Below are 22,921 nucleotides of genomic sequence, written 5' to 3'. Positions count from 1 at the left end.
ATTCATTTCTGGGATTACAGACATGCCTCATGCCCAAATACTGGACAAAGATTTTTTTTAATTGTTATTGTCTTGATGTGTTCATTCTCACCTGGTGAGTTTGTCTATATAAACTATTAGTAATAGTCATATAAATCATAGTTCTCACCTAGGAAGTAAAAGATAGATTAAGTTGGAGACAAAGACTCACTATGGCCACAGAACATAGTTTGAGGTTGTCCCAAATAACATGTTCCAAGATCGAAGCAGTTTTGTGAAGTGTTTTATAGTTACAGAATAAAAAGTAAAAATTCAAAGCATTTTCAGATACATCATTGGAAGTGTCTGTGGATGGCATACACCAAAGCAGAGATGCCTTTGCTGTAGGTCTCAGATACTTTCCGATAGTATTGCTTTTGGATAGGTGAAAACTAGTAGTAGATTAGATTTCTAAAGGAGATGGTAAAAGCATTGTACTTAATAGTTATAAGAATATTGGAGATGAGCAATAAAAGCCAAAGGGGATTAAAGTTAGCCTGATGCCACTTGGCTCTAGATTTGCAACACTCCAGCTTTCTATATTTATGAAGTTCTAATCAGTCCGTCTGTATCAGAATACCAGGTTTGAGCTGTCAATCACCCAATGCCAATAAACAGAGGTGGGAGTTCAGTCTTTCAGCTGTACTTTATTTGCAGACAGATGGCATTCTGGAAAGAGAAAGGATCTACATTCTAAAAGATCAACCACGCATTGCTTTCATTTTTACCAGCTAGCGTACTTCACAGGGAATCTCAGCAGTGGCATGCCCTTCCATCCCCACTTGTCACTGGTCCATTGGTCAACCTTGGCTCTAAGAGTCTCTTCTTATTGCCTCATTCACTTTCCCTTGTCATCACTTTCTGTGTAGTGGGATTTACCTATGCTCAAAGCCAGTGAGTATTAGTATTTTGTCCAATGTGCCATCTAGACTATGCCTAAATTATACTTTAATTCGCCACAAGTAAACCTTTAGCAATCAATGTGTACTGGGCTACTTAAAACTTATAAATTCATATTTCTTTTAATAATGTAAACTACCTATGATCTCTTATAATATAGAGAGTGGATACTTCAATGGCTGTGTGTGTGTGTGTGTGTGTGTGTGTGTGTGTGTGTGTGTGTGTGTGTGTGTGTGTTTGGGACTCTGGAAAACCACTACCCAGAAAACTTCAGAGTCTCTAGTGGAAAGCAGGGAGAAAGAGTATGTCTGTTATTTTACTCAGTTCTCAGATTCCTAGTCTCTAAGCAGTTGATTTCCTCCTCCCCAAGAGACCATTTCTGAATACCTAAAACATTAAGAGAGAAAGTCTGTACCAAGTCTGGGCCTGTTTTATCTATCTCACTCATGCTTGCTGTCTATTTCCACAGCTAAGTAGAAACACTGACCCAGCTCTTCTGAGATGAAGATGTACCAGAAAATGTGTATACGATTTTCAAATGGAAAGCAAATTAGCCCCTTTCTTTTGAATCTAAATTTCCTGGCTCAGTGGGCAAAGCCTCATGAACATGAGAACCTGAGTTCAGATTCCCCAGAATACACATAAAAAGCCAGCTCAGCAGCCAAGCACTCTACATGCTTGGGGCACAGAGAAGTGAGAGCCTTGGCGCTCATGGACTGGCTGGTCTAGATAAACCTATGAGCTCTAGGTTTAGTGGGTTATACTGGCTCTAAGGTAAAAATCAGTTGAGGATTATACCTGATAATAATATCCGGTCTCCACACAAATGTGCACACATGTGTGTGCATGTGTACCTCTACATATAGGACTGCATGCCCCCATGAACACACACACACATTCACACACACACACACACACACACACACACACACACACACACACACACACACACACACACGCGCGCGCGCGCTTCATTTCATTTATAAAATATTTCCTATTTTCATACCTTTGTGGAAAAGTGTTAGAACCTAAGCTAAATTTATATAAGCACAACAAATTTAACCAAAAATGGCCAGTTTAAGCTATTGTTCTTTGTTGGCATTGTTTGGAATCTGAACAGAATCAATTGTTGTTCCTAAGAAAGAAAGCATCATTGAATTGATAAGATCTACTCTTTTATTTTAACCAACTTGTGACAAACTGGCAGATTTAGGATCAGTTACGAGATGAAAGGGAGAGGAGAAATTTTGCCTTAGATATTTGAGAAACAAAAGTTTCTCTGAATAGAACATAGTAAAAATGCTTACTGTTCCTTAACTATGCATTTAAATTGGTGTTTTATTTAAATGGTAAGAATTCAGGAGTAATCTCCTACAAAATTTCATTTGTGTTAATTTTGCTTCACTAAGAAGTATTGCTGATTTTGTTTACTGAAATTTAGGGGACAGAACTTGTAAGATAATGAGCACTGTGAGCATGCAAGCAACCTACGGATTTATAATCTCTTTAAAATAACCAAAACCTGCATTAGGTCAGTAGCAGGGTACAGTGACTTCTACAGCACTTGTGATTTAGTAATGGGGTACATTTTGGCTCACAGATTTAGCAAGCATCTAGGAAGTGTTGAGAATAGCCAACAATAATGTATAATCAGTATTACTCCCACTACACTGATAAAGAACAATAACATAGACATTACTGAAAAGACTTTGTGTCCTAATAGTCTGTTACAGAATTTATTAAGCCATTTAATTAAGGCTTTACTTAAAGTATTTAATGTCTCACAGTTACTAAAAACAGCAGAACAGTATTGAGATGGGGAAGGAGTTCCTGAGACTTCTTTTCTCCATGAACATAATTTGGGGCATTATAATGGCAAAACATCAATGCTCAGCAAAGTTACTAATATCAGTGACTTCTAGGTCCTTTGTCTCCTAAACTGGAAGCATGAATTTCATGGAAAGAGAGTGTGTATCTTAGAAATAGTTCTACTATGGAAGAAACTTACAGGGGATTTCATTGTAGAAAAAAAGCAAACAGAGCATTGATAGGCAGTAGGGTTCAAGTGGGTTTCTGCTGAGAATCTCTGCCTAGGAGTTAATAAGAATTCTTGGGAAGAGAAGAGGAGAGGTGAGCTGGTCAAACAAGGTGTCCCAATCCCAGATCTCCAGGAGGCATGCATCTGCTTCTCTATCCCAAATGGGCTGGACAGGGGTTTCAGGGCACACATTTAAGTGTTCAGTCACACCCACTAGGCAGCTGTGCTCAGTAGAGTCTTGTGTTAAAGGAGAAGGAAGATAAAGAGGAGAAACCAGTACGTGAGCCAGTTTCTCTAAACATGGCATTTCTAGCCCTGGATAGGACAAACTATTTACAGAACCAACAACCAAACATCAAAGTACCAAGCAAGAGGATATGATTATTTTGTTTCATTTAAACTTGTAATTATCTAATTATTTCATATAAATTTATATTAAAATAAATTACCAAGCAAGTGGATAAACTAAAACCAATTATTTTATTAATTACAATATTGCCATATTACAGCCTTGGTATCTGGGAAAAAGAAGCTTGTATAATGTTATTTCTAAACTCTATAGATTCACAGTATGTTTGGCAAATATCAAAACTGAGGAATAAATTATGGTATCAGTATTTAAAAGAAACATAATTAAATGTATTAGGCAAATGCATACATAAGTAAATATGGTAATTGAATACAATTGGTGGTTTATTGATATAAAGGGCCCTATAATACTTTATTGCATAAGTATTACTTTTAAAATTTCACTAGGTGGCAGGCTTAGCTAATGTATTACTACTTAGTTTAAAATAATAAAGTCCATTTACATGTAAGAGGCAAGTCACATACATTTTGTTGCAAATAGAATTTTAGCCACAGAAGTCACTCAAATACAATCAGGTCCTGCAATTTAATTACTACTCACTCATTCAGGCTCCACCTCTAATTCTGTTCTACCTAATGAGTTAGTGAAGGAAGCCATATGCATATAGGTAATTTTCATGCTCCATGGCAAAATAAAAAGTCTCCAAGAGAGGAAATATATTTCCATCCTTGTGAAGCTATGTTTGTCTCATAGTTATCATTGACTAGTGTCTTGATGTCACTTCACATAGGAGCAGCCTGCTCTGCCACAGTTTATCACCATTTAAGCTAATGTGCATAGGCTGATAACCATTCAGCTCTGCTACCTCCATAGTAAATTTCCAGAGAGTTAAATCATGAGTAGTTCACTTCTGTACCTTCTTTGTATTTCCTGGAGACCAGAGATTTCTGATAATAGACCTTCATTGATTGTTTGTTAAATTAGATGTTAGCAGCCCTCTTGTCTTAGAACAGGGCCTAGCCCTTTTTACACTGGCTAAGGTGAGAGACTTGTTATTTCCTAGATATTCTTAATAATATTGTTTTGAATACCTGAGTTTCTTTCTCTCATACCCACTCTTTATGATAGTGATAAGAAATGGCATTTTGAATGTGGATTCTGGATCTGGAGAATTAGCTAGATTCTGACTATGAAAATACTACAGTAAACATGTTGTTTTGTTTTTCTTTGCTTCAGTTTCTTCAGTAAGGTGCCCATTGCGAGAGATTTCTAAAGAAAGGATTTCCCTCCTGTGGTTTGAGGAGATAATACAGCTAGTTCCCTTGCTTTGCAATAGAATTTGTAAACTCCCACCAGCCAAACATCAAAGTACCAAGCAAGAGGATGTGACTGGAGTCTGGCCAAGAGTAGATTTGCTAAATCCACAGCCAGAGGCACCACGATAAGTTTGTGTGATGGTTTGGTTCAGACCAGCACAAGTCTGTGGACATTGAAATGGTAGTGTCAGGCTAAGTTACCTGCCCTATATTCTTGCAGAAAGGAGGTACAAATGGAAATGGAGAAGATGGAAACTCAAGTATAGAGCACAGCATCTAGTGCCTAGATAAGATATAAGCTTCTGTGTTCATTGACCCACTTTAACAGCATTATTTATTCACTTAAGTTTGGTGAGCCCCTGTTATTTAATATTGACTTTGACATCCCATATGCCAAATACATCTAGTGATATTATTTTATTTATTAGACAGATAACCTTAAAACTCAAAAGTTGGTATAAGTTTTAATGGTTAGCTTGTCGAAAAATCATCTAATTTTTTTTTTTTGAGGCTGCTCTTGTAATTTTTTCAGGAGCTTTCTCAATGAAGGGCTTTCTATGATAAACTACCATAGTGATATCTGAATGAAAAGACAAAGATGCTGAAAGCACATTAGGATGCACACAGTATAGACTCTCTGTAAACTAAACAGCACAAGCTCTGTGTCAACCGCCAGCCCTTCATCCCAACTGCATGAGCCAAGCCTCAGAAAGCAGGTCTTAAAAGATTTGCTAGTTAATGATATATAATAAGATAGGCTGTGGTGGGCCCTGAAAAGAGCGCCTGGCCTTTCTGGATGTTGCTATTTCATAAGAGAAAATCCCCTGGAGTACAGGGCAGTAGATAGTGTGAAAATCAAATGCCAGGGAGCTTTAGGGACGGATTTTCACTTCAAAAGATTTAAAACCTCTCATCTTAACTGGATTCCAGAGGAAATATAAAAAAATAGCTTTGATTTCAAACATGTAAAGGCTGAAGAGAAAAGCAAACAAGAAAGCAATGGCATTGTAGGAAGAAAGACTAAGAAAAGAGAAAAAACAGCTAAAAAAGCAATAAAGCTTCTATAAGATGTAGCAGTGGTATGGCTCAGTAGCAAGGGGGTCTGCCATAGAAGGGCCGTGCTGTTGTGTTCTCTTCCCCCTCTCTCTGTCTTTTTCTCTCACGTAAGAATAAGAATAAGAATAACAACATTTAAATTCCTGCCACATGGCTAAATGTTTCACAAACCACCCATAATCATCTGGACTCTCTTCCTTACAAGACATTCAAAACAATGACATGTCTCACAAATAAATGACTATGTTTTTATGTTAAACCTCAGAAATAGGAATTACAATCAGGTTACTGTTTACTTCACCCTTCTTACATGTTACTTAGACAAAGAAATAGAGTCTGTCATCAAAACTCAGATGAAGACATGATACTGGCTGCATCTCTCTTGTCTATAAAGCAAGAATGACGTCAGGGTTCCTAAAGGCCCATCTAAGTAAAGCAGAGGGTATACAAGTTTCAAGCAGAACTGTGAAGGAGAGTGTTCTGAATAATGGTTTACTGTGTTAACTTGAATGGTCAAGGGAGCCCTTGGAAAGATACCTAAGAGGAATTCATCAGGAACCATTGGCCTATCTGAAAACAGGTCCCAGGAATGCTGCTGAAGTGTTAGCTTGCCACCATTGTGTGGTAGGAACGAGATGTTTCAGCAAGTCTTCTATCAGCATCAGGAAATTAGAGTCCGGGAAATGTAAAAACGCTCTCAGCTCTATGGCTTAGGATGGAACTCCTCTTTTAAAACAAAGACAGCCCTTTGTAAAATGCTGTTAAGCAATGAGCTGCTAAAGCAGGAAGGGCCCTCAGTGTTGGAATTTAGAGGAAATGGAGCTGATTTGTTATTAAGGCCCAAACACATGGCTTATGTCTCATACTTTTCAGTCACTGCTAGTCCTTGAGTTCAAGAATGAGTTCAAACTACTATCAGATACTTTAAGTGATATTAGATTAGTTTAACTTAAAGGCCTTTTTTTGGGAGAGGAAGAGTATTAACATAAGAAATAACTACTGGAGAAGCCTAAAATATTAGAACCAGACAAACTATAGGTGGAGCATGAAGATCAGATAGACCAGAGCAGCAACAGAAGCAAAAACAGAGTCATTTATTACACACACCATCATGATGCCCTTCACTATAAGGGTAAAAAAACGTCAAGTGTGTGTATGTGGGCATGTGAGTTTTTCAGTGTATAAAAGGGACATATGGAAAGTAAGTAATGCAAAAAAACACTTCTGTAGGGAGAAACCCTGATTAGAGATACCGCTGAGCATGCTAGCTTGGGCATGGTCACAGTTACATAACAGGGTTTAAGAAGGAGAGAGGTGAGCATGCTTGGCTGAGCTAACTGGGTCTGTCCTGCTCAAGTGCAAACCTGGTCACTGGTTCCCTTTTGTGAGTATTTTCCCCCAATAAACTACCGGTTATCAACCTATTTCTGACTCCACTTTGTAATCATCAATAAACTTCACTTGTGTTAATATCTTTATTAATGCTTTAGCATTGACTCCAAATCATTGGTAAAATTTATCTAAATTATGGTGTTTTCTCATCTTAGAAGCTCATTGTACCAAGATTTGAACTTTAGAAAGAGTATGGTATTAGGCTAGGAAGCCATAGCTCTGGAAAATTCATAGAATGGACACAAAGAACATCATGTGAATTTTTTAGCAATCTAAATATTCATATATTTTATTTTAATATCCCCTACAAAGTAATCTTAATAACTTCTTAAATCAACTTTATGAGTTTCTCTTCCATGCTGTCTTGTAATTATGGAGATAAAATGTCTAATAAAAGGAAAATTGCTGAATTTATTTTTTCTTCCAGTACTAATATGTTGGTTAAAATATTTTAAAAATTAGTGTTTCATTTTTCTTGTATTTTACAGATCATTTTATGTGGCAATGCCTGAAGTTGTAATTGGATGTAGTTTTATGCCCATGGCTAAGAATCACTCATTCGTAAATATGTTATTACAAAAACATACCATATTGGATTATTAGTGTGATGACTTTTTCTTTAATTTAGGTTGTTTTCCAGTCTCAGTATTATCACTGAGCTTACTCACCCAGCAAATATGAGATTCATGCAATTCAGAGCCAAGGACTGTTACTCTCTTGCACTTTCAAAACTGGAAAAGGTAAGACCAATATTAAGAAAGTTTGTCCATTTGGTTTCAAAGAATCATGGAAGATATATCTTAAAAGGAAAATTGACTTTGGTGATTGCTGGCATCAGTCATCTCACTGGCACTGCCTGAGCCAAAGCCAAATTTGCTGCCAACCCAGGCAAGGGAGACAACCACTTCGATAGGGCTATGGTGTGACAGCAAAGTATAAACAGCAGGAGCAAAATGCATTAAGGACTGGAAATTTAATTTAATAAGAGTGTTTCAAGGAAGTCACCTAATTAGGACTATATTATTAGAATGCTAAACAAATCAATGATTTTACAATTATCTTCTGTAGATGTTAAGGTTTGGTTTCCATTCTCATGGGTCAAGTTGAGTATGGTTCATGGCTTCTCAACTCTTGGATAATGCTAGACTTCTAGGCAACTTCTCAGAGGGCAAACTTTGTGACTGATCAGAAATGCTTCATAGTTCTGCAATCGTCAAGAGCAAAGATCAATGTTTCAGCTCTTTCTCACGTGATTAGCTTGCTCAAGTGCAGACATATTGCACAATGGTCAAACTAACAGGAGATGCCTGGCTTTTGCTGATCACCAAATTTGGTAATACAAAGACATCAACAAGAGTTTTCTTGTGTGTTGTTTATGGCAAGTACCAGCCCAGCTGAATAGAGTCAGATAGACTATCTGGCCTCAGTGATGGGTTTCATTATTATGACAGACACTGCCTGAACTTCGGAAAGATACGTGGTGCTAAAATGGTTTCAGTACTCTCTGTATATTTCAATCTCCAGAGCAAACACATATGCTATGTTAGTCTACTCTTACTATACTATTATTTGGGTTTAGCAAAATCACTGTTATTCAAGAGTCAAGATTCAGCTCTCAAATCAATGTTGTATGAGAAACAGAACCAGGGGAGCTCATAGCAAATCCAGGATGCCACACCACTTTAAAGGTCTTTGAGTGAGGGTTAAACAAGCCCAGTCTTCAAAAGCAAATCCAATAATTAGGAGTCTGGGTGGAACTGGTGATGATGTATACTTTCATCATTGTCCTGACAAGTGAGGTGGGATGACACAGTAACAAAGCCCAGGCTCTGGAGTCAGAAGTCACCTCTCCTCACTTCTCAGTAATGGAACCTGGATGAATTATTTTCTTGTTTCTAGGCTTGAAATCTTATCTGGAAAATGGCACTAAGAAGTAAATAATGTCATATAAAGATTATGGTTCATAATAAAGGCAAACAGCCCAATATGTTATTAGGTAGCTATTTGAATGATAATAAAAGGATAAATTATATTTGTTTACATTGTCACAAGTCACAATCTTAATATCTACAATTAATTATTTGCAAAAATATTGGCTGCAGAAATGCCATAATTGTGTATAATATTTTTAGCATTTATTAGTGGCTAAACCTGTGTAATTATGTTTCTTGCACTAAGTATAAAAAAGACAAAATGGAGATTTTTTTGTAAATCTTTTTTAAGCATTTAATTAAAACTGATATCTATTGACATCTTACAAATCCTTTCTAATATTATAGAAATCTTTATGTGAATATCCATAGCAAAGGAAGTATGTCATATTATATAATATACTAAGCAGATAATAAATGCTATATCAGTTATTTTAATAACCAATAAGACACATTTTGAGTGTATATCAACCAGTTATCTACCTCTGTTCATATATAGAAAAAAAATGAAATTTGTATATCTTTGCAACAAACACGAAGCCATGTTACTGAGCAAGGGCCTTGTGCTCCACTCCCATGAAAATCCCTTCTGTGAATTTACATTTGTTTAAAAGGAATATTTACTGTGAGACTGTCCAAGAGAGGTGTCAGGAGTGAAAACTGGTTAGGGTATTATTGATTGGATGACAGAAAGTGGGAATACTGGGATCTGTGCGGAGACAAAGAAGATTTTTCTAGTGAAGTAGTACTTTCTATATGTTAAATATTGACCTTTTTATCATACAGGAAGGGAAATTGGAGTCCCTTTTGGGACTCTTAGTCTTATTGATAAAAATCTTAACTTGGACTCTAATGAAACTCAAGGACAATAAATGACGTTTTATAATAAGCTGCTCTTCAGGCAGTCAACGTATAAATGAAGGAAACATTGCAATACCTATTAAGATTCATCCTGACCCCTCTATGTCTCTAGGAATGAGTTCTAAGACACCTTCCGGTGATCTGAATCTAGAAAGAAACCTATGGAATGAGTCTTCTTTTTTTAATTTAAAATTTTATCTTTTGTACTAGTAATAGGTGTGTGTGGGGGGGGGGGGTGTCAGCAACACGCACGATCACTTCTCTCCTTCCTCTGTAGGTCCCAGAGGTCCACCTGAAGTTGTCAGGCTTTTGTAGGAAGCACTTTATCCACTGAGCCATTGTGTTGAGCTTAGACTAAGTGTTAATCAGGTACTCTCAGAAGAATTCACCTGGGTTAATTCTATGACTTTCTTTAAAGGAAGAGTGCAAGAGAAGCCCAGAGAGCCCTTCCTGGTTCTGATGCTTTAGCAAATGCAAAGGTGACAGTGAGAGTCCTGAGCCCATTGTCACAGCCACAGCACAGGTTCAAAATGGAAAAGTAGCTTAAAGCAGAAAGGCATTACTGGTCCATAGCAACTTTCCATGTCTCAAAATGCCTTGATAACCCCTGGTCACAACCTGTACTTGCTAAGCCTTGTCCATTCCCTTGTGGTCTCAAAGTAGTAGATACCAGTGGAGGTTAGTGTGCTGAGCCCCATATCAGAAGCTTCCACAGCAGTTATCATTTAAGTCAACTCTCCTGTCCATAGTATATCATTCCATCTGAGGCTCTGGCATTACTATTCCTTCACTAAGTAATGAAAATGTGAAGTGAACAGTGTGGTTCATTAAAAATATGCGTTTTTGATCTTTGTCCCTATCATCTGCCTTTAAATCCACAAGGTTCTGTGCTCAGAGTCCTACGTAGACATAGACTCTCCCTGTAGGCTGTTTCTCTGCATCAACTTTGGTGAAATAGCATTTCATGTGCTCTGTGAGTGAACTCACAGTATTATCAGACCAGAGAAACTATGAGAGGTCCTGAGTTATTTCTGGATTGGCAGAAAAGCCTGTGGCTTGAAGTCACCTGGGACTCATGGCTTAGGTAGAAGGATGGAAAGCCATGTGAGATAGGAAATCTATAGCTTGTAAGATCTCTTCACTAAATGCAAGAAGTTAAGAGCCGGGTGCAGCATCCATCTAATAGCAGGGAATTGATATCATAATGGAAACAGTTACATGCAACATTTGTAATTACTGGAGAGCTAAAAAGGGGGCATACTAATGACTAGAGAGGAATTGTGTAGGAGCAATAGGAAAAAATTTAAAAGTTTTGTTTTGCATGTGTTCATTTTGTAAAATTAACAAGGAATAATTTTGTATATCATCTTAAATCAAACTTGAATTAAATTAAATTAAACTTAAATTAGATTGAATTATAGGGAATGAATATTTATTGGGCAGCCACCGCATGTGCACAAAATGCCTCGCCAAATATTGGCAGTTTTAAAATTGAACAAAAAAATGGGAATGATAATTTGATGGCTAACACAGATATATAAAAATTCATAAGAGAATATTGTCTAACTTTTTATTTTCTGTACAGACAACTATCTTGAATTATTGAATTATTTATTAAAAGTTCAGGTACTGTAATTGCTAAATTGAATTGTGGTATCAGATGCCAGCACTGGATTTGATCCAATAGTAAAAATTCATATACTGTTTTTATGAATACTCTCTATCCTTTCCTTACATAAATTTTTTCAAATGAATTTGAAAAAATATAGTTTTTTATTTCTTTACAATAGTTGACAAATATAATTTATATGAATAACAACTTTAATATATGAATTAAGTTTTAAAACAACAGGTTTATGATCTTCACATTGGGCCACTAACTAGGTCATGAGCAACCCTAGAGGCTAATTTGCAATGGCCATAGTGTAGACACTTACTCTGGAACATTCCAAAGAATTGCCATGTATTATTTTTGAAGAAGAATGCATATGTACACATACTAAAACAATTAATATTGAAATTCCAAATGCAGAAAAATGATAGTGATATGAAGTGGTTGATTCAAAGTATTGAAACTTAAAACACATATTAAATATTAATTAAATATAATGGCTATTGTAAGGAGTGGTAACAGAGAGATGCATAGGTATATGATAGAAAGAAAAAGGAAAGAAAGAGAAAGGTAGATAGAAAAAATTCAACCTAGGATGGCAAATACCTATGAGTATTTTGATTTAAATATATATGTGAGATATAATATATATATTAGGCAAGGTATTTTTTAAAAACTAATTTTCTATTTCTCTTCTAGGTAAACTAGAACTTCCATTTCTTTCATTATTTTGGTCTCTTACTAGTTTGTAAAGCACAAACTAATTTTTCATCTAGAAAGGAAAATGCACACATTTAGTTCTCTGATCTGAGAGGCAGCATAGTAAGATAGGCAAGCTTAACATCAAGATTCAGAGAGAGAGAGAGAGAGAGAGAGAGAGAGAGAACACTCTGGAAGCAGGGGAATGGAGAAATGTTTAAGCAGTTAAAAGCACTTGCTGCTCTTCAAAAGATCTGTGTTCAATTTCTAGGGCCAGCATTGTGACTTGCAAGTGTCTGTAACACCAGTTCCAGAAGATATGATACCATCTTCTGGTCACTGTAGACACCAGACACACATGTAGTACACAGACATACATACATACACACACTGTAGACACCAGACACACATGTAGTACACAGACATATATCTATTCACACACGTCAAATAAAACTAAAATTTATATCTTAAAAATACATATAAAAGGAAAAAATATAATTTGGAACCAACGCAGCAACACATAAATACAATGAAAAAATGATCACACATGTGCATCCTAAATAACTTTTCTCCATCTTACAGGCGGATGTTAGCTGCAAGCCTCTGTGTTTATATTATGTCCTGTTTAGCCCAAGCTACCAAGATTCATGTTCCGAAAATATTTCAGATAATAAGTTTACCGTTTTCAGTGAATAAATTTCTCTATCACATGTAAACATATTTTATTTTGCAATTATTAATCCTCTCTCCACATCATTTTAACTTGTATAACAAGAACATAGAATGGTAGTCCTTGTGTGATTGCTCATTTTATGATATATTCACTTTCAGAATCATTAGCACATTCGTTGAATATTGACATACCAAAATTTTTTCTTTTTTTGTAAAAATGTTAGTTCTCTAGCACCTCCAATTATTCACGTTAGTAATCATTAGATTAGAGTTTTTTCTTTGTTTTTTATCACTTAGGTATTTTTTCTCTTTTTAATTTTTTCTTTTCTTTGTTTTTGCTTTTGTTTTTTGAGACAGGGTTTCCCTGTAGCTTTGGAGCCTGTCCTGGAACTCTCTCTGAACCAGGCTGACTCATAGAGATCTGTCTGCATCTGCCTCCCAATTAAAGGTGTGCACCACCATCCGGCTTTTTTTTTAATTATTGATTTATTTGTATTTTATGTGCATTGGTGTTTTGCCCATATGTATGTCTGTGTGAAGAATTGGATCCTCTGGAGCAGGAGTCACAGACACTGTGAGCTGCTATGTGGGTTCTGGGAACTGAAACCGAGTCCTCTGCAAGAACAGCCATTGTTCTTAACTACTGATCTATCTCTCCAGCCCTCAACTTTTTTCTTATGATATGAAATTTTTATAAACAAATTTCCTTAAATTTTATCCATGCACTCTTTTTAAATCATGAAACTGGACACAGGCAAGGTTATTTTTAATGAATCAAACAGACAATGTTATACTCATCCAAAATTATAGGCTTTGCTTTGAAAATAATTTTCTTCTCTGAGCCCCTTTATTGTACCCATTCAGTACAGGTATGACAAAATCATATCATATACCTATGTCATTATAACTTACTTGTGTGTTTACATTTTTAAAGCAGGGTAAATTGGAATAACCTTTTAGAGATCATTTCAAAACAACAAAATTGTATAGACTTAGCAAGGAATCATTCATATTTATCCCTGTTAATGTTTGGTAGTCCACCTTATTTTGTAATTTTCATAAGGATCATAGATCTTTATCTTTATCTCCTCCTCCTCCTCCTCCTCCTCCTCCTCCTCCTCCTCCTCCTCCTCCTCCTCCTCCTCTTCCTTTTTGTTTTTTGGAGACAGGGTTTACTTGTGTAGCTCTGGCTCTCCTGGAACTCACTTTGTAGACTAGGCTGTCTTCAAACTCACAGAGATTCAAACTGCCTGTGATTAAAGGCCTGTGCTAACCACCACCTGGTGAGATTTTATCTTCTAAGAATTCAGATATTAGTTATTATCTGTAGGCCTGGTGGCTTAGCTCAGTAAGATAAATTGCTCCCTGTGTACACCTGATGACCTGAATTTGACCTTAAGAGTCCAAGTAAAAGTGAAAGGCAGGAACCCACTCAGCAAATTTATGCTCAGACCTCTGCTTTCACTATGTACACTCATGACCACAGTCACCCCCTCCACACTGCATTCATTTTGCATTAATGAATACTGTATTTTAAGACATTGCTTACTTAATGCTAGTTCATTTGCAAAATGGCTACAAAGTGGTTAATGTAAGGTCATCTCTTGCTTTCTCTCTCACTGACTTTCTTCACTCAAAGCCATACATATATATATATATATATATATATATATATATATATATATATTTACACTTACATTATAATTAAAATGATTGAGTTAACTGCTTTAATTCTTAATATTATTTCCTTAGCACTCCTTGTTTCTCCTAGTGAGATTTATAAATGTTTTCATTTTTATTTATTTAAATTAGAAACAAGATTGTTTTACATGTCAATCCCCGTTTGCTCTCCCTCCTCTCCTCCCTGCTCCCCACTAACACCCTCTATGTGAAATGGGCTCCCAAAGTCCATTCCTATGCTAGGGATAAGTACAGATTCACTACAAGAAGTCCCATAGATTTCCAAGGTCTCCTCACTGACACCCACACTCAGGGCTTCTGGATCAGTCCCATGCTGGTTTCCCAGGTATCAGTCTGGGGACCAAGAGCTCTCCCTTGTTCAGGTCAGCTGTTTCTGTGGGTTTCACCAGCATGGTCTTGACCACTTTGCTCATCATTCCTCCTTCTCTGCAACTGGATTCCAGTTCAGTTCAGTTTTTAGCTATGGGTATCTGCTTCTGCTTCCATCAGCTGCTGGATGAAGGCTCTAGGATGGTATATAAGTTAGTTGTCAATCTTGTTAACAGGGGAGGGCATTTAAGGTAGCCTCTCCACTGTTACTTAGATGGTTAGTTGGTGTCATTCTTATAGATCTCTAGACATTTCCCTAGTGCCTGATTTCGCTTTAAACCTATACTGGCTCCCTCTCTGATGGTATCTCTTATTTCTTTAGAAAACTCAAGTGTTCTTATTCATCATCTCTTTGGAGCAATACAACTGTATCTTGCAAGTTGTTTTGTTTTCAGTCTTCCTGATATTTTAACATTGCAATTCTTTCATGAACTGCAATTTTTGAACAGCAGTACAGGTGTATGGGTGTATTTGCATTTTATATAAAACCAAAATCAATTATGAAGCTTCCCAACAATGAATGAAATAAAACTGAACTATGTTTGTGTAGGCAATAAAGATAAATGAAATGATGTACTCCTTCTGCCTGCTTACCAAGCAAACTTCTCTTTTAGGTCTGAATGTTTCTATCATTTCACGAATGACACTATTCCGATCCTCCTGCTAACACATGCTTACATCACATGACATTGCCACCATGCTTCTCTGGTGAAACTATGAATTCTTGCACATTTCAAACCCTCCATCCATCATCAGTGCACACAATAGTTGTCTGACAAGTGTTTCTCAGTTATTCTAGGAAATTTTATCGCAATTCATGAAATAGTCACTCCATTAGAAGTGATTTTTCTCCCCGTTATTTAACATGCTGTCTTTACATCTTGCATTTAAAGTAAATTTTGTGATATGATTTTATTTATACAAGTCACAGGTACAATAGTGAGCTTATCATTATCCTAAATAACTTAGTGTTTGGCCTTCTGATATGGAAAATTGGCAGTCTTGGGCTCAGGCAAGTCTCATTAATTCATACTGTGAATCACATACAGGAAAAGAGAAACCTGGAAGAGATCAAATGCTTATAATCTTGACCAGTTGCTGACCTATGATGTCACACTGTCACAATAAATAGGCAATAGGTTTCATTTTAAGTGTTGAAAACTTAGTAAACTTTGATAAATTCATGTAGTATAAATGGGACTTCTCTATATATTATTTTTATTTATTTTTATTTTAGAAGCACTCTTATTTTACATATCAATCCCCCATTCCCTCACCCTCCCATCCTCCCATGCCCCCACCAATACCCCAATCTACCCCCCCCTAAGGATAGTGAGGCCCTTCCATGGGGAATCATGAGAATCCTTCACATCATTTGGGGGAGGGCCTAGGCCTTTGTGTACCTGGGTTGAAATAGTAACCCTCCATAGGGAATGGGCTCCCAAAGTCCATTTGTGCAGTAGGGATAAAGACTGGCTCCACTGTTAGAGGTCCCATAGATTTCCCAGGCCTCCTAGCTGGCACTCACATTCAGAGGGGTTACTTCAGTCCAATGCTGGTTCCCCAGCTTTACGGCTAGGATCTCTGTGCTCTCACTATACCAGGTTCTCTCTTTCTGTGAGTTTCTTCAGCACCATCTTGACTCCTTTGCTCATCCCTCCTTCCTATTCAGGAGTAGGGCTCAATGTTTAGCTGTGAATGCCTGCTTCTGCTTCTATCAGCTACTGGATGAAGGCTCTAGGAATGGCAACCAAGGCAGTCATCAATCTAATTATAGGGGAAGAGCATCAAAGGCAGCCCCTCCACCACTGCCTGGATTCTTAGTTGTGGTCATCCCTGTGGATCCCTGAACATTTCCCCAGTGTCAGACCTTTCTCCAAAACTATACTGGCTCCCTCTATCAAGGCATCTCCTTTCTTATCCTCTTTTATTCCTCCTCTGTCTCATTTCTCCTGATCTCTCCTGTTCTCCTCCCTCTGTGCTCCCAGTTTGCTCAAGGGTTCTTATCCCCCTCCCGTTCTTTGGGGAACCATGCATTCTACTCTTGGGGTCCTCCTTGTTTCCCAGTTTCTCTGGTGGTATGGATTGTAGGCTGGTAGTCCTTTGCTCAATGTCTAATATCCATATATGAGTGAGTAAATACTCTGTTTCTCTTTCTGTAATTGGGTTACCTCACTAAGGATGTTTTTTTCCAGTTCCATCCATTTGCCTGCGAATTTCAAGATTCCATTGTGTAAATGTACCACATTTTCTCCATCCATTCTTAGTTGAGAGGCATCACTTCCAGGTTCTGACTAATGCAATCAACTCTGCTATGAACATAGTTGAACATATGTCCTTGTTGTATGAATGTGCATCCAAGAGAAGAATTGTTGGATCTTGAGGTAGACTGATTCCCATTTTCCTCAGAAACCACCATACAGATTTCAAAGTGGCTGTACGATTTTGCACGCCCACCAGCAATGGAGGAGTATTCCTCTTTCTCCACATCCTGTCCAGCATAGATTGTCATTGGTGTTTTTGATTTTTGCCATTCTGGTCAGTGTATGATGGTTTCTCAGAGTTGTTTTGAGTTGCATTTCCCTGATGGCTAAGGATGTTCAACACTTTCTTAAGTGTATTTCAGACATTTTAGATTCCTCTATTGAGAATTCTCTATTTAGTTCTGTCCCCACTTTTTAAATGGATTATTTGGTGTTTTTGTGACTAGCTTCATTTTCCCTTAAAAGAGTTGATACCACAAAGTCAGCAAATGATAAATGCCAAACTACACACACTTATCAAAATATCAGTCCTATGAAAGTTTTTCAGCTTCAGGGAACATCAAAGATATTGTAGACAACATGGAAAATTCATGGGAGGCTGTGGAAAGCAATGCGTTTGGTCAGAAGAGAGAATTCTCCATGGTGTGGGGGACCCAGCTACAAGAAATGAATTTTCCAGCTTTAACCAGATAACTACTTAACTCATCAATAGCTCTCACTGAGAAGTCCCAGTCAGACACCCTGGACAGACAGGTGGAAGTGGGCATTGGTGACCCACACTCTGTTTTGGAATTTGTATATGGAGGAAAAAGAGCTGCAACATGGCTAAGGATATGCAGGAAGTGACTCCATCAGATATATGATTTTATATAATTGATATTCTGTACTTGTCCAATGGAGCACTATGGAGTAAATGAAAAGTATTATGAATAGTTTCATTTATTCAGACAAGAGATAACGAAGGCTGGCGTCCTGATTATGATGATTAAAACAGAATTCTGGGCAAAAAATGAATTTGGTGAAATAGATGAGGTATTTATTTTAATGTATGTCAATTTTGTAGTATTATTACATAGGAAATACTGTTTGAATGAAGATATTTTTATATATACTGGAATATATATATTTATATTTACACACACACACACACACACACACACACACACACACACACACATATATATATATATATATATATATATATATATATATACGCATATGTAGAATGGAGATCAGAGGACAACTTGTAGTCAGTTTTCTTCCTGCACCATTGGGATCTTGGGGATTGGACATGGGTCGTTAGCCTTCATGGAAGATGATTTTATTTGCTGAGCTGTTTCTCCAATCAAAGAAGCACATTGCTTAAAAAGGGGGTGGGGTTGTATGGAGACAGAATAACAGAATTTATCAAAAATATGTATCTTGAACTTCGTAAAAAAAGTGACTGAAAGCAGACAGAGTAAAGAAATGAACGAGGAAAGAGCCATCTAGAATGAGATTGTGATGCCAAAGGTCAGGCTAATTGTTCCAGTTTGAATGTTTTGGGGAAAACACTTTAAAAGAAGTTGCATAGATAAATGTTTTGAAAAGCTACTAGAGTTAGGGAATCTGTTGTCAAGTGTCTAGAGAGGTAGTGAAAGCATGTCAAAGAATTGTATTTAAGAGAGGAGATAGTAGCCAGTAATTTGTTCCAATGAGTCTTGATTTGCTTTTCCTCCCACACTGTTCTATTACATCCAAAAATTTGTCATCTCCTTCCATATGGTATCGAGTGGCCACAGAGCAAACAAAATATCTGCCAGAATTAAATTTCTTATTCCAATAAAGGCACGTGTACATGATCGCAAATCTAATAGAAAGATAGGTATGAGCAAATGCATTAAATCACCTTTAATCTTTAAACAATGACTTAGTGTCGCATAATTCTTTTAAGTGCTTTGGAAAAATGCTTTTCAAGAAAACAGAAGATCATCAATGATGCTTCTTTTGAATACAGAGTTCTGTTAGAAAAACATTTCCTGCTTAGTGTGGGATAGAACTGAAGTCCTTTATGCTGGATAGGCAAGTACTCTCCTTTTGAGTTATATCCCCATTTCAGAGTGTAGTTTTGGTTTCCTTATTTGTTTCTTAAACATTTTAATGAAAATAGGATTAGATTACTTTGCCCTTTGACTTTCCTCCCTCTAACCCCTTTAGGACCCCCTTACATGTTCCTCTCAATGCCCTCTCCCACTCTGTCTCCTTGGTAGTCTCTTGGGGTCTTCGAGACTTGGGCATAACATAGTTTCTTGCTTATAGATTATGAGGTTAAAAGTGTTAATATCTTCAGTAAAATTTTGATGTAGGCAGCTACTAAACAGAACAATTCATTTGCTCAAATAATTCCATTGCCCATCTGTAGGCCACATGCTGTTTCTGACATGATTGGCAGTAGCAGGAAGCAAATGCATGGTGTGTACTGTCATGGGACACAGAGTCTCATGGAGACATAAGTAAAGTAACTTTCAAAAGCAGAAGTAAGGAATTACAGATTTCAGTTGTGCAATGCAAGGAGTTGAAGGTTACTTTCAAGAGTAACTAGGGATGGCCTGCATAGAGGTGACAGAAAGCCCTAGGTGGGAAAGTAATAGTTGTGTTACAGTAACAACCAAACCAGGGCGGTAAAGTCACAGGAAGCAATATTACAGATGAAAGATATGAAGTGTTTAAGGCTAAGCACTATTTCACATATTAGAAGAACTAATGATGGTAGAATATAATGTTTTCTAAGTGATTTCTGTATATAAAATATCCTTAGATTTTTTCTTTAGTACAATCACAATGAGATAAGAATGCTAACACAATCTCATTTCACCTGTAAGGAAACACAAGCAGGGACAATAAGTACTATCTTCAAGGTCATATAATAACTAAGGAGCATCACTTTACCTGAACCCTGGTATATGTTTCTGTCAATCACTAAGCCATGCCAAAGTGCACTATCTATTCATCATTTTTAACAGATGAAAATCTCCACCAATCTAAAAATTTGGAAAAGTATCTTAAATAATGTGTTTGAACCAGAGAGCCTCGTGAAAGTCAGTATCACGTATTTTTCTAAATAAAGTTATGTAAGGTTCCTTGGGCTTAGAAAAGTATGCCTGTCAGAAAATGGTTCAGCGGGACTAACCTGTGTGAAGATATCATGGTATACCTGACAGTATCCACAGTATCCTCATTGACCCACTAAGCTGGTGGGAGTTTCAAGACGAAACATTCTAAAGATCAAAATATTTCTGATTCTCCGAATAAGGAACTTCTTTCTTTTTCACAGAATTTCTGTTTCTGTACTCCCCAGGCAAGTCTAGAAAAGTCTAATTATAGGGTAAATGGACTCGATATATAAACAGACTCTGAGCTTCCAGGAAGGAGGGATTAATTAGCAGCATGTGGGTGCTGTGTTGTGGTAACAAAGATTTGGAAAATGTCAGATTCAAGATCTATCTAGTGCTAAAGCAGTAGAATTTAGCTGGAGAAATAAAAGAACTAGTGATAGATTTTGGGAATTTGATAGATATACAAGCTTTGTAGAGGAAGTCAGCAGATTGCTTCATTAATAAATTGGTCATCTTGACCAGGATTTACTAGTTAGGTTGCTGTTCTTTGGCAGGGTGTTCATGAGTCAATTGTTCACTGATACAGTGAAGAAGCAGAAGGAAATCTGGTCTGTAACTATGTTCTTTATCCACATAACCGTTGATGGGCATCTCAACATATTTCTGTTGAAAATCATTGCCACAGTGGTCACAGCAGTTTACATCCCCCAGATACATGATCCTTTATGGACATTTTTGTATTTGCTCTGTGATCATAGCCATTCAGAATAGCCCCCAACTCATTTTTAAAAAAGAGAATATGAGGGGTTCTTTCTCTTTGAGATCCCAGAAATTTGCTATGCTAAAAATGGGGTCATTGGTTTCTTCAAGAAGTGGTTTCCTTTCTCACATAGCTGTGTCAGTCTGCCCTAGGAAAGCTTGCAGCAAAGAAAAGTGTTTTTGAAGTTAATGAATGGTAATCACAGGTTAGCTTGCTGTCTCATGGTGCCTAGTTCAGTTGTTAATACATGTAACATTTGCTCTCCATGTCTGTCCTTGGCTGAAGATAATACTGGTTTGTTTTTTTTCGAGGCAGGGTCTTCTGTAAAACAGGATAGTCTCAAGTTTATACTCCCCTGCCTCAGCTTTCATGTGCACCATAATGTACATGCATACTTGGGTGTACATAAACTTTCCCTTGGAAATAGAAAGGAGCTTCCCTGTAAGTATGTGTATGAGAGAGATCATGAGGATCAGATGGAGAAGTAAGACTAAAATGTTGAGTTGTGATATGCCTTTTCACTTTGAGGTGCTACTCCAATGTTCCATGGACTGGAGAGCTTAGACATCTCTCTCTCATTTGAGGAGTATGAGAAAGTACCTGTTTGCAATGCTTACTACTGTTGAGGGGAATGGTGAAGGCACACATGTCTGCTCAAAGCTGGCACAGTAGAAGAACTTTGATTTGTAGGCCACTGATCCTTTTGTGAGAACTCTTCTTGTGATATGATGAAATTTGTTTCTCAGATTTTGACCCTGTAATGCCACAAACTTGACAGTTAGGATTTAGGCAAACCTAAGTATCATGATAAATTGCGTAACTTCAGTCACTGCTTATATTTGATTCAACTATTTTGTTTATTAATTATCTCATTTACTGTAGCTGGAATGAGTGCTTACACATGAAAAGGTTAACATTCTGAATTATGTGATGTTTCAATAGGTCCAGTGTTTTTAGTGATATATTTTTTTAAAGCTTGCCTGAAGATCAGAATGCAAAGCTAGCCCCAGCCATAAAGGCCAGGCAGTGGTGGCACACACCTTAAATCCCAGCAGCCACACTAATTGGCCGTAGAGCCTGGGAGGTGGTGGTGCGCACCTTTAATCCCAACACTAGAGAGGAATATAAGACAGGAGAAGGGTCTCAGAGTAGGCAATTGGTCTCCAGCCTCATTGAAGACAGGATCACCTCAGCCTTGGTAGAGGTGAGAACTCTCTGGTGGCTGGCTGCTTTGCTTTTCTGATCTTCAGCTTGAACCCCAATATCTGTCTCTGGGTTTATGTTATTCGGCTATAGTTTATCAGGAAAATTAAAGGGGTATTTAAAATTTCATTTTTAAGCACACATATGTACATAGATGGACAAAGACACACAGAAAAATCAATTTTAAAAGAAGGTAAGGCACCAGGAAGTGGTGGTGCACACCCTTAATCCCAGCATGAAGGAGGAAGGCAGGCGTATCTCTGTGAGTTCAAGGCCATCCTGGTCTACTACTATTTCAGCAAACAGCCTCCAAAGCTATGGAGAAACCCTGTCTCAAAATGACAAAATAATCAAACAAAAGAAGGTGTGCATATTAACCATTAACAATTGAATAAGAATATTTTTTTTTTTTTGCTGAGAAAATTTGGTTACTCAGTAGTGGGCAAAATATAGATGCTCACAGCTTCTCCCTCTGCTTCTGAACAGAAAGAGCGAGAACGAGGTTCTAACCTGGCCTTTATGTTTCGACTGCCTTTCGCTGCAGGCCGAGTGTTCAGCATCAGCATGTTGGACACACTTCTGTATCAGGTACGTGGAGTCTCTTCTTACTTCAAAATGGTTATTTTATATATCACTTAGATTTTAAGGAAAAATAAGTGATAGTGATATTTTATACTTTTAAGGTTGAGTTGAAATAGCTTAGTATGCTTCCCTGTTATTTAAT

The 22,921-nt window shown here is 37.2% G+C and overlaps 1 protein-coding gene across 3 annotated transcripts in view; it reads left to right on the top strand.

Annotated features, from left to right (window-relative positions):
• Positions 1–22,921, top strand: part of Kcnt2 (potassium sodium-activated channel subfamily T member 2) — a 339,295-nt gene that overhangs the window by 291,042 nt on the left and 25,332 nt on the right. For all 3 annotated transcript variants that reach the window (XM_035445603.1, XM_027417432.2, XM_035445602.1), the window contains 2 exons: positions 7,659–7,770; positions 22,684–22,785. In XM_035445603.1, coding sequence (XP_035301494.1) covers positions 7,659–7,770; positions 22,684–22,785 — 214 coding nt within the window. The remainder of the gene's footprint in view (positions 1–7,658; positions 7,771–22,683; positions 22,786–22,921) is intronic.

The sequence above is a fragment of the Cricetulus griseus genome, chromosome 5 (genome assembly GCF_003668045.3).
Source record: "Cricetulus griseus strain 17A/GY chromosome 5, alternate assembly CriGri-PICRH-1.0, whole genome shotgun sequence".
NCBI lineage: Eukaryota > Metazoa > Chordata > Mammalia > Rodentia > Cricetidae > Cricetulus > Cricetulus griseus.
The sequence above is the reverse complement of the archived record's forward strand: the minus strand, read 5'-3'. Positions and strand labels throughout refer to the sequence as shown.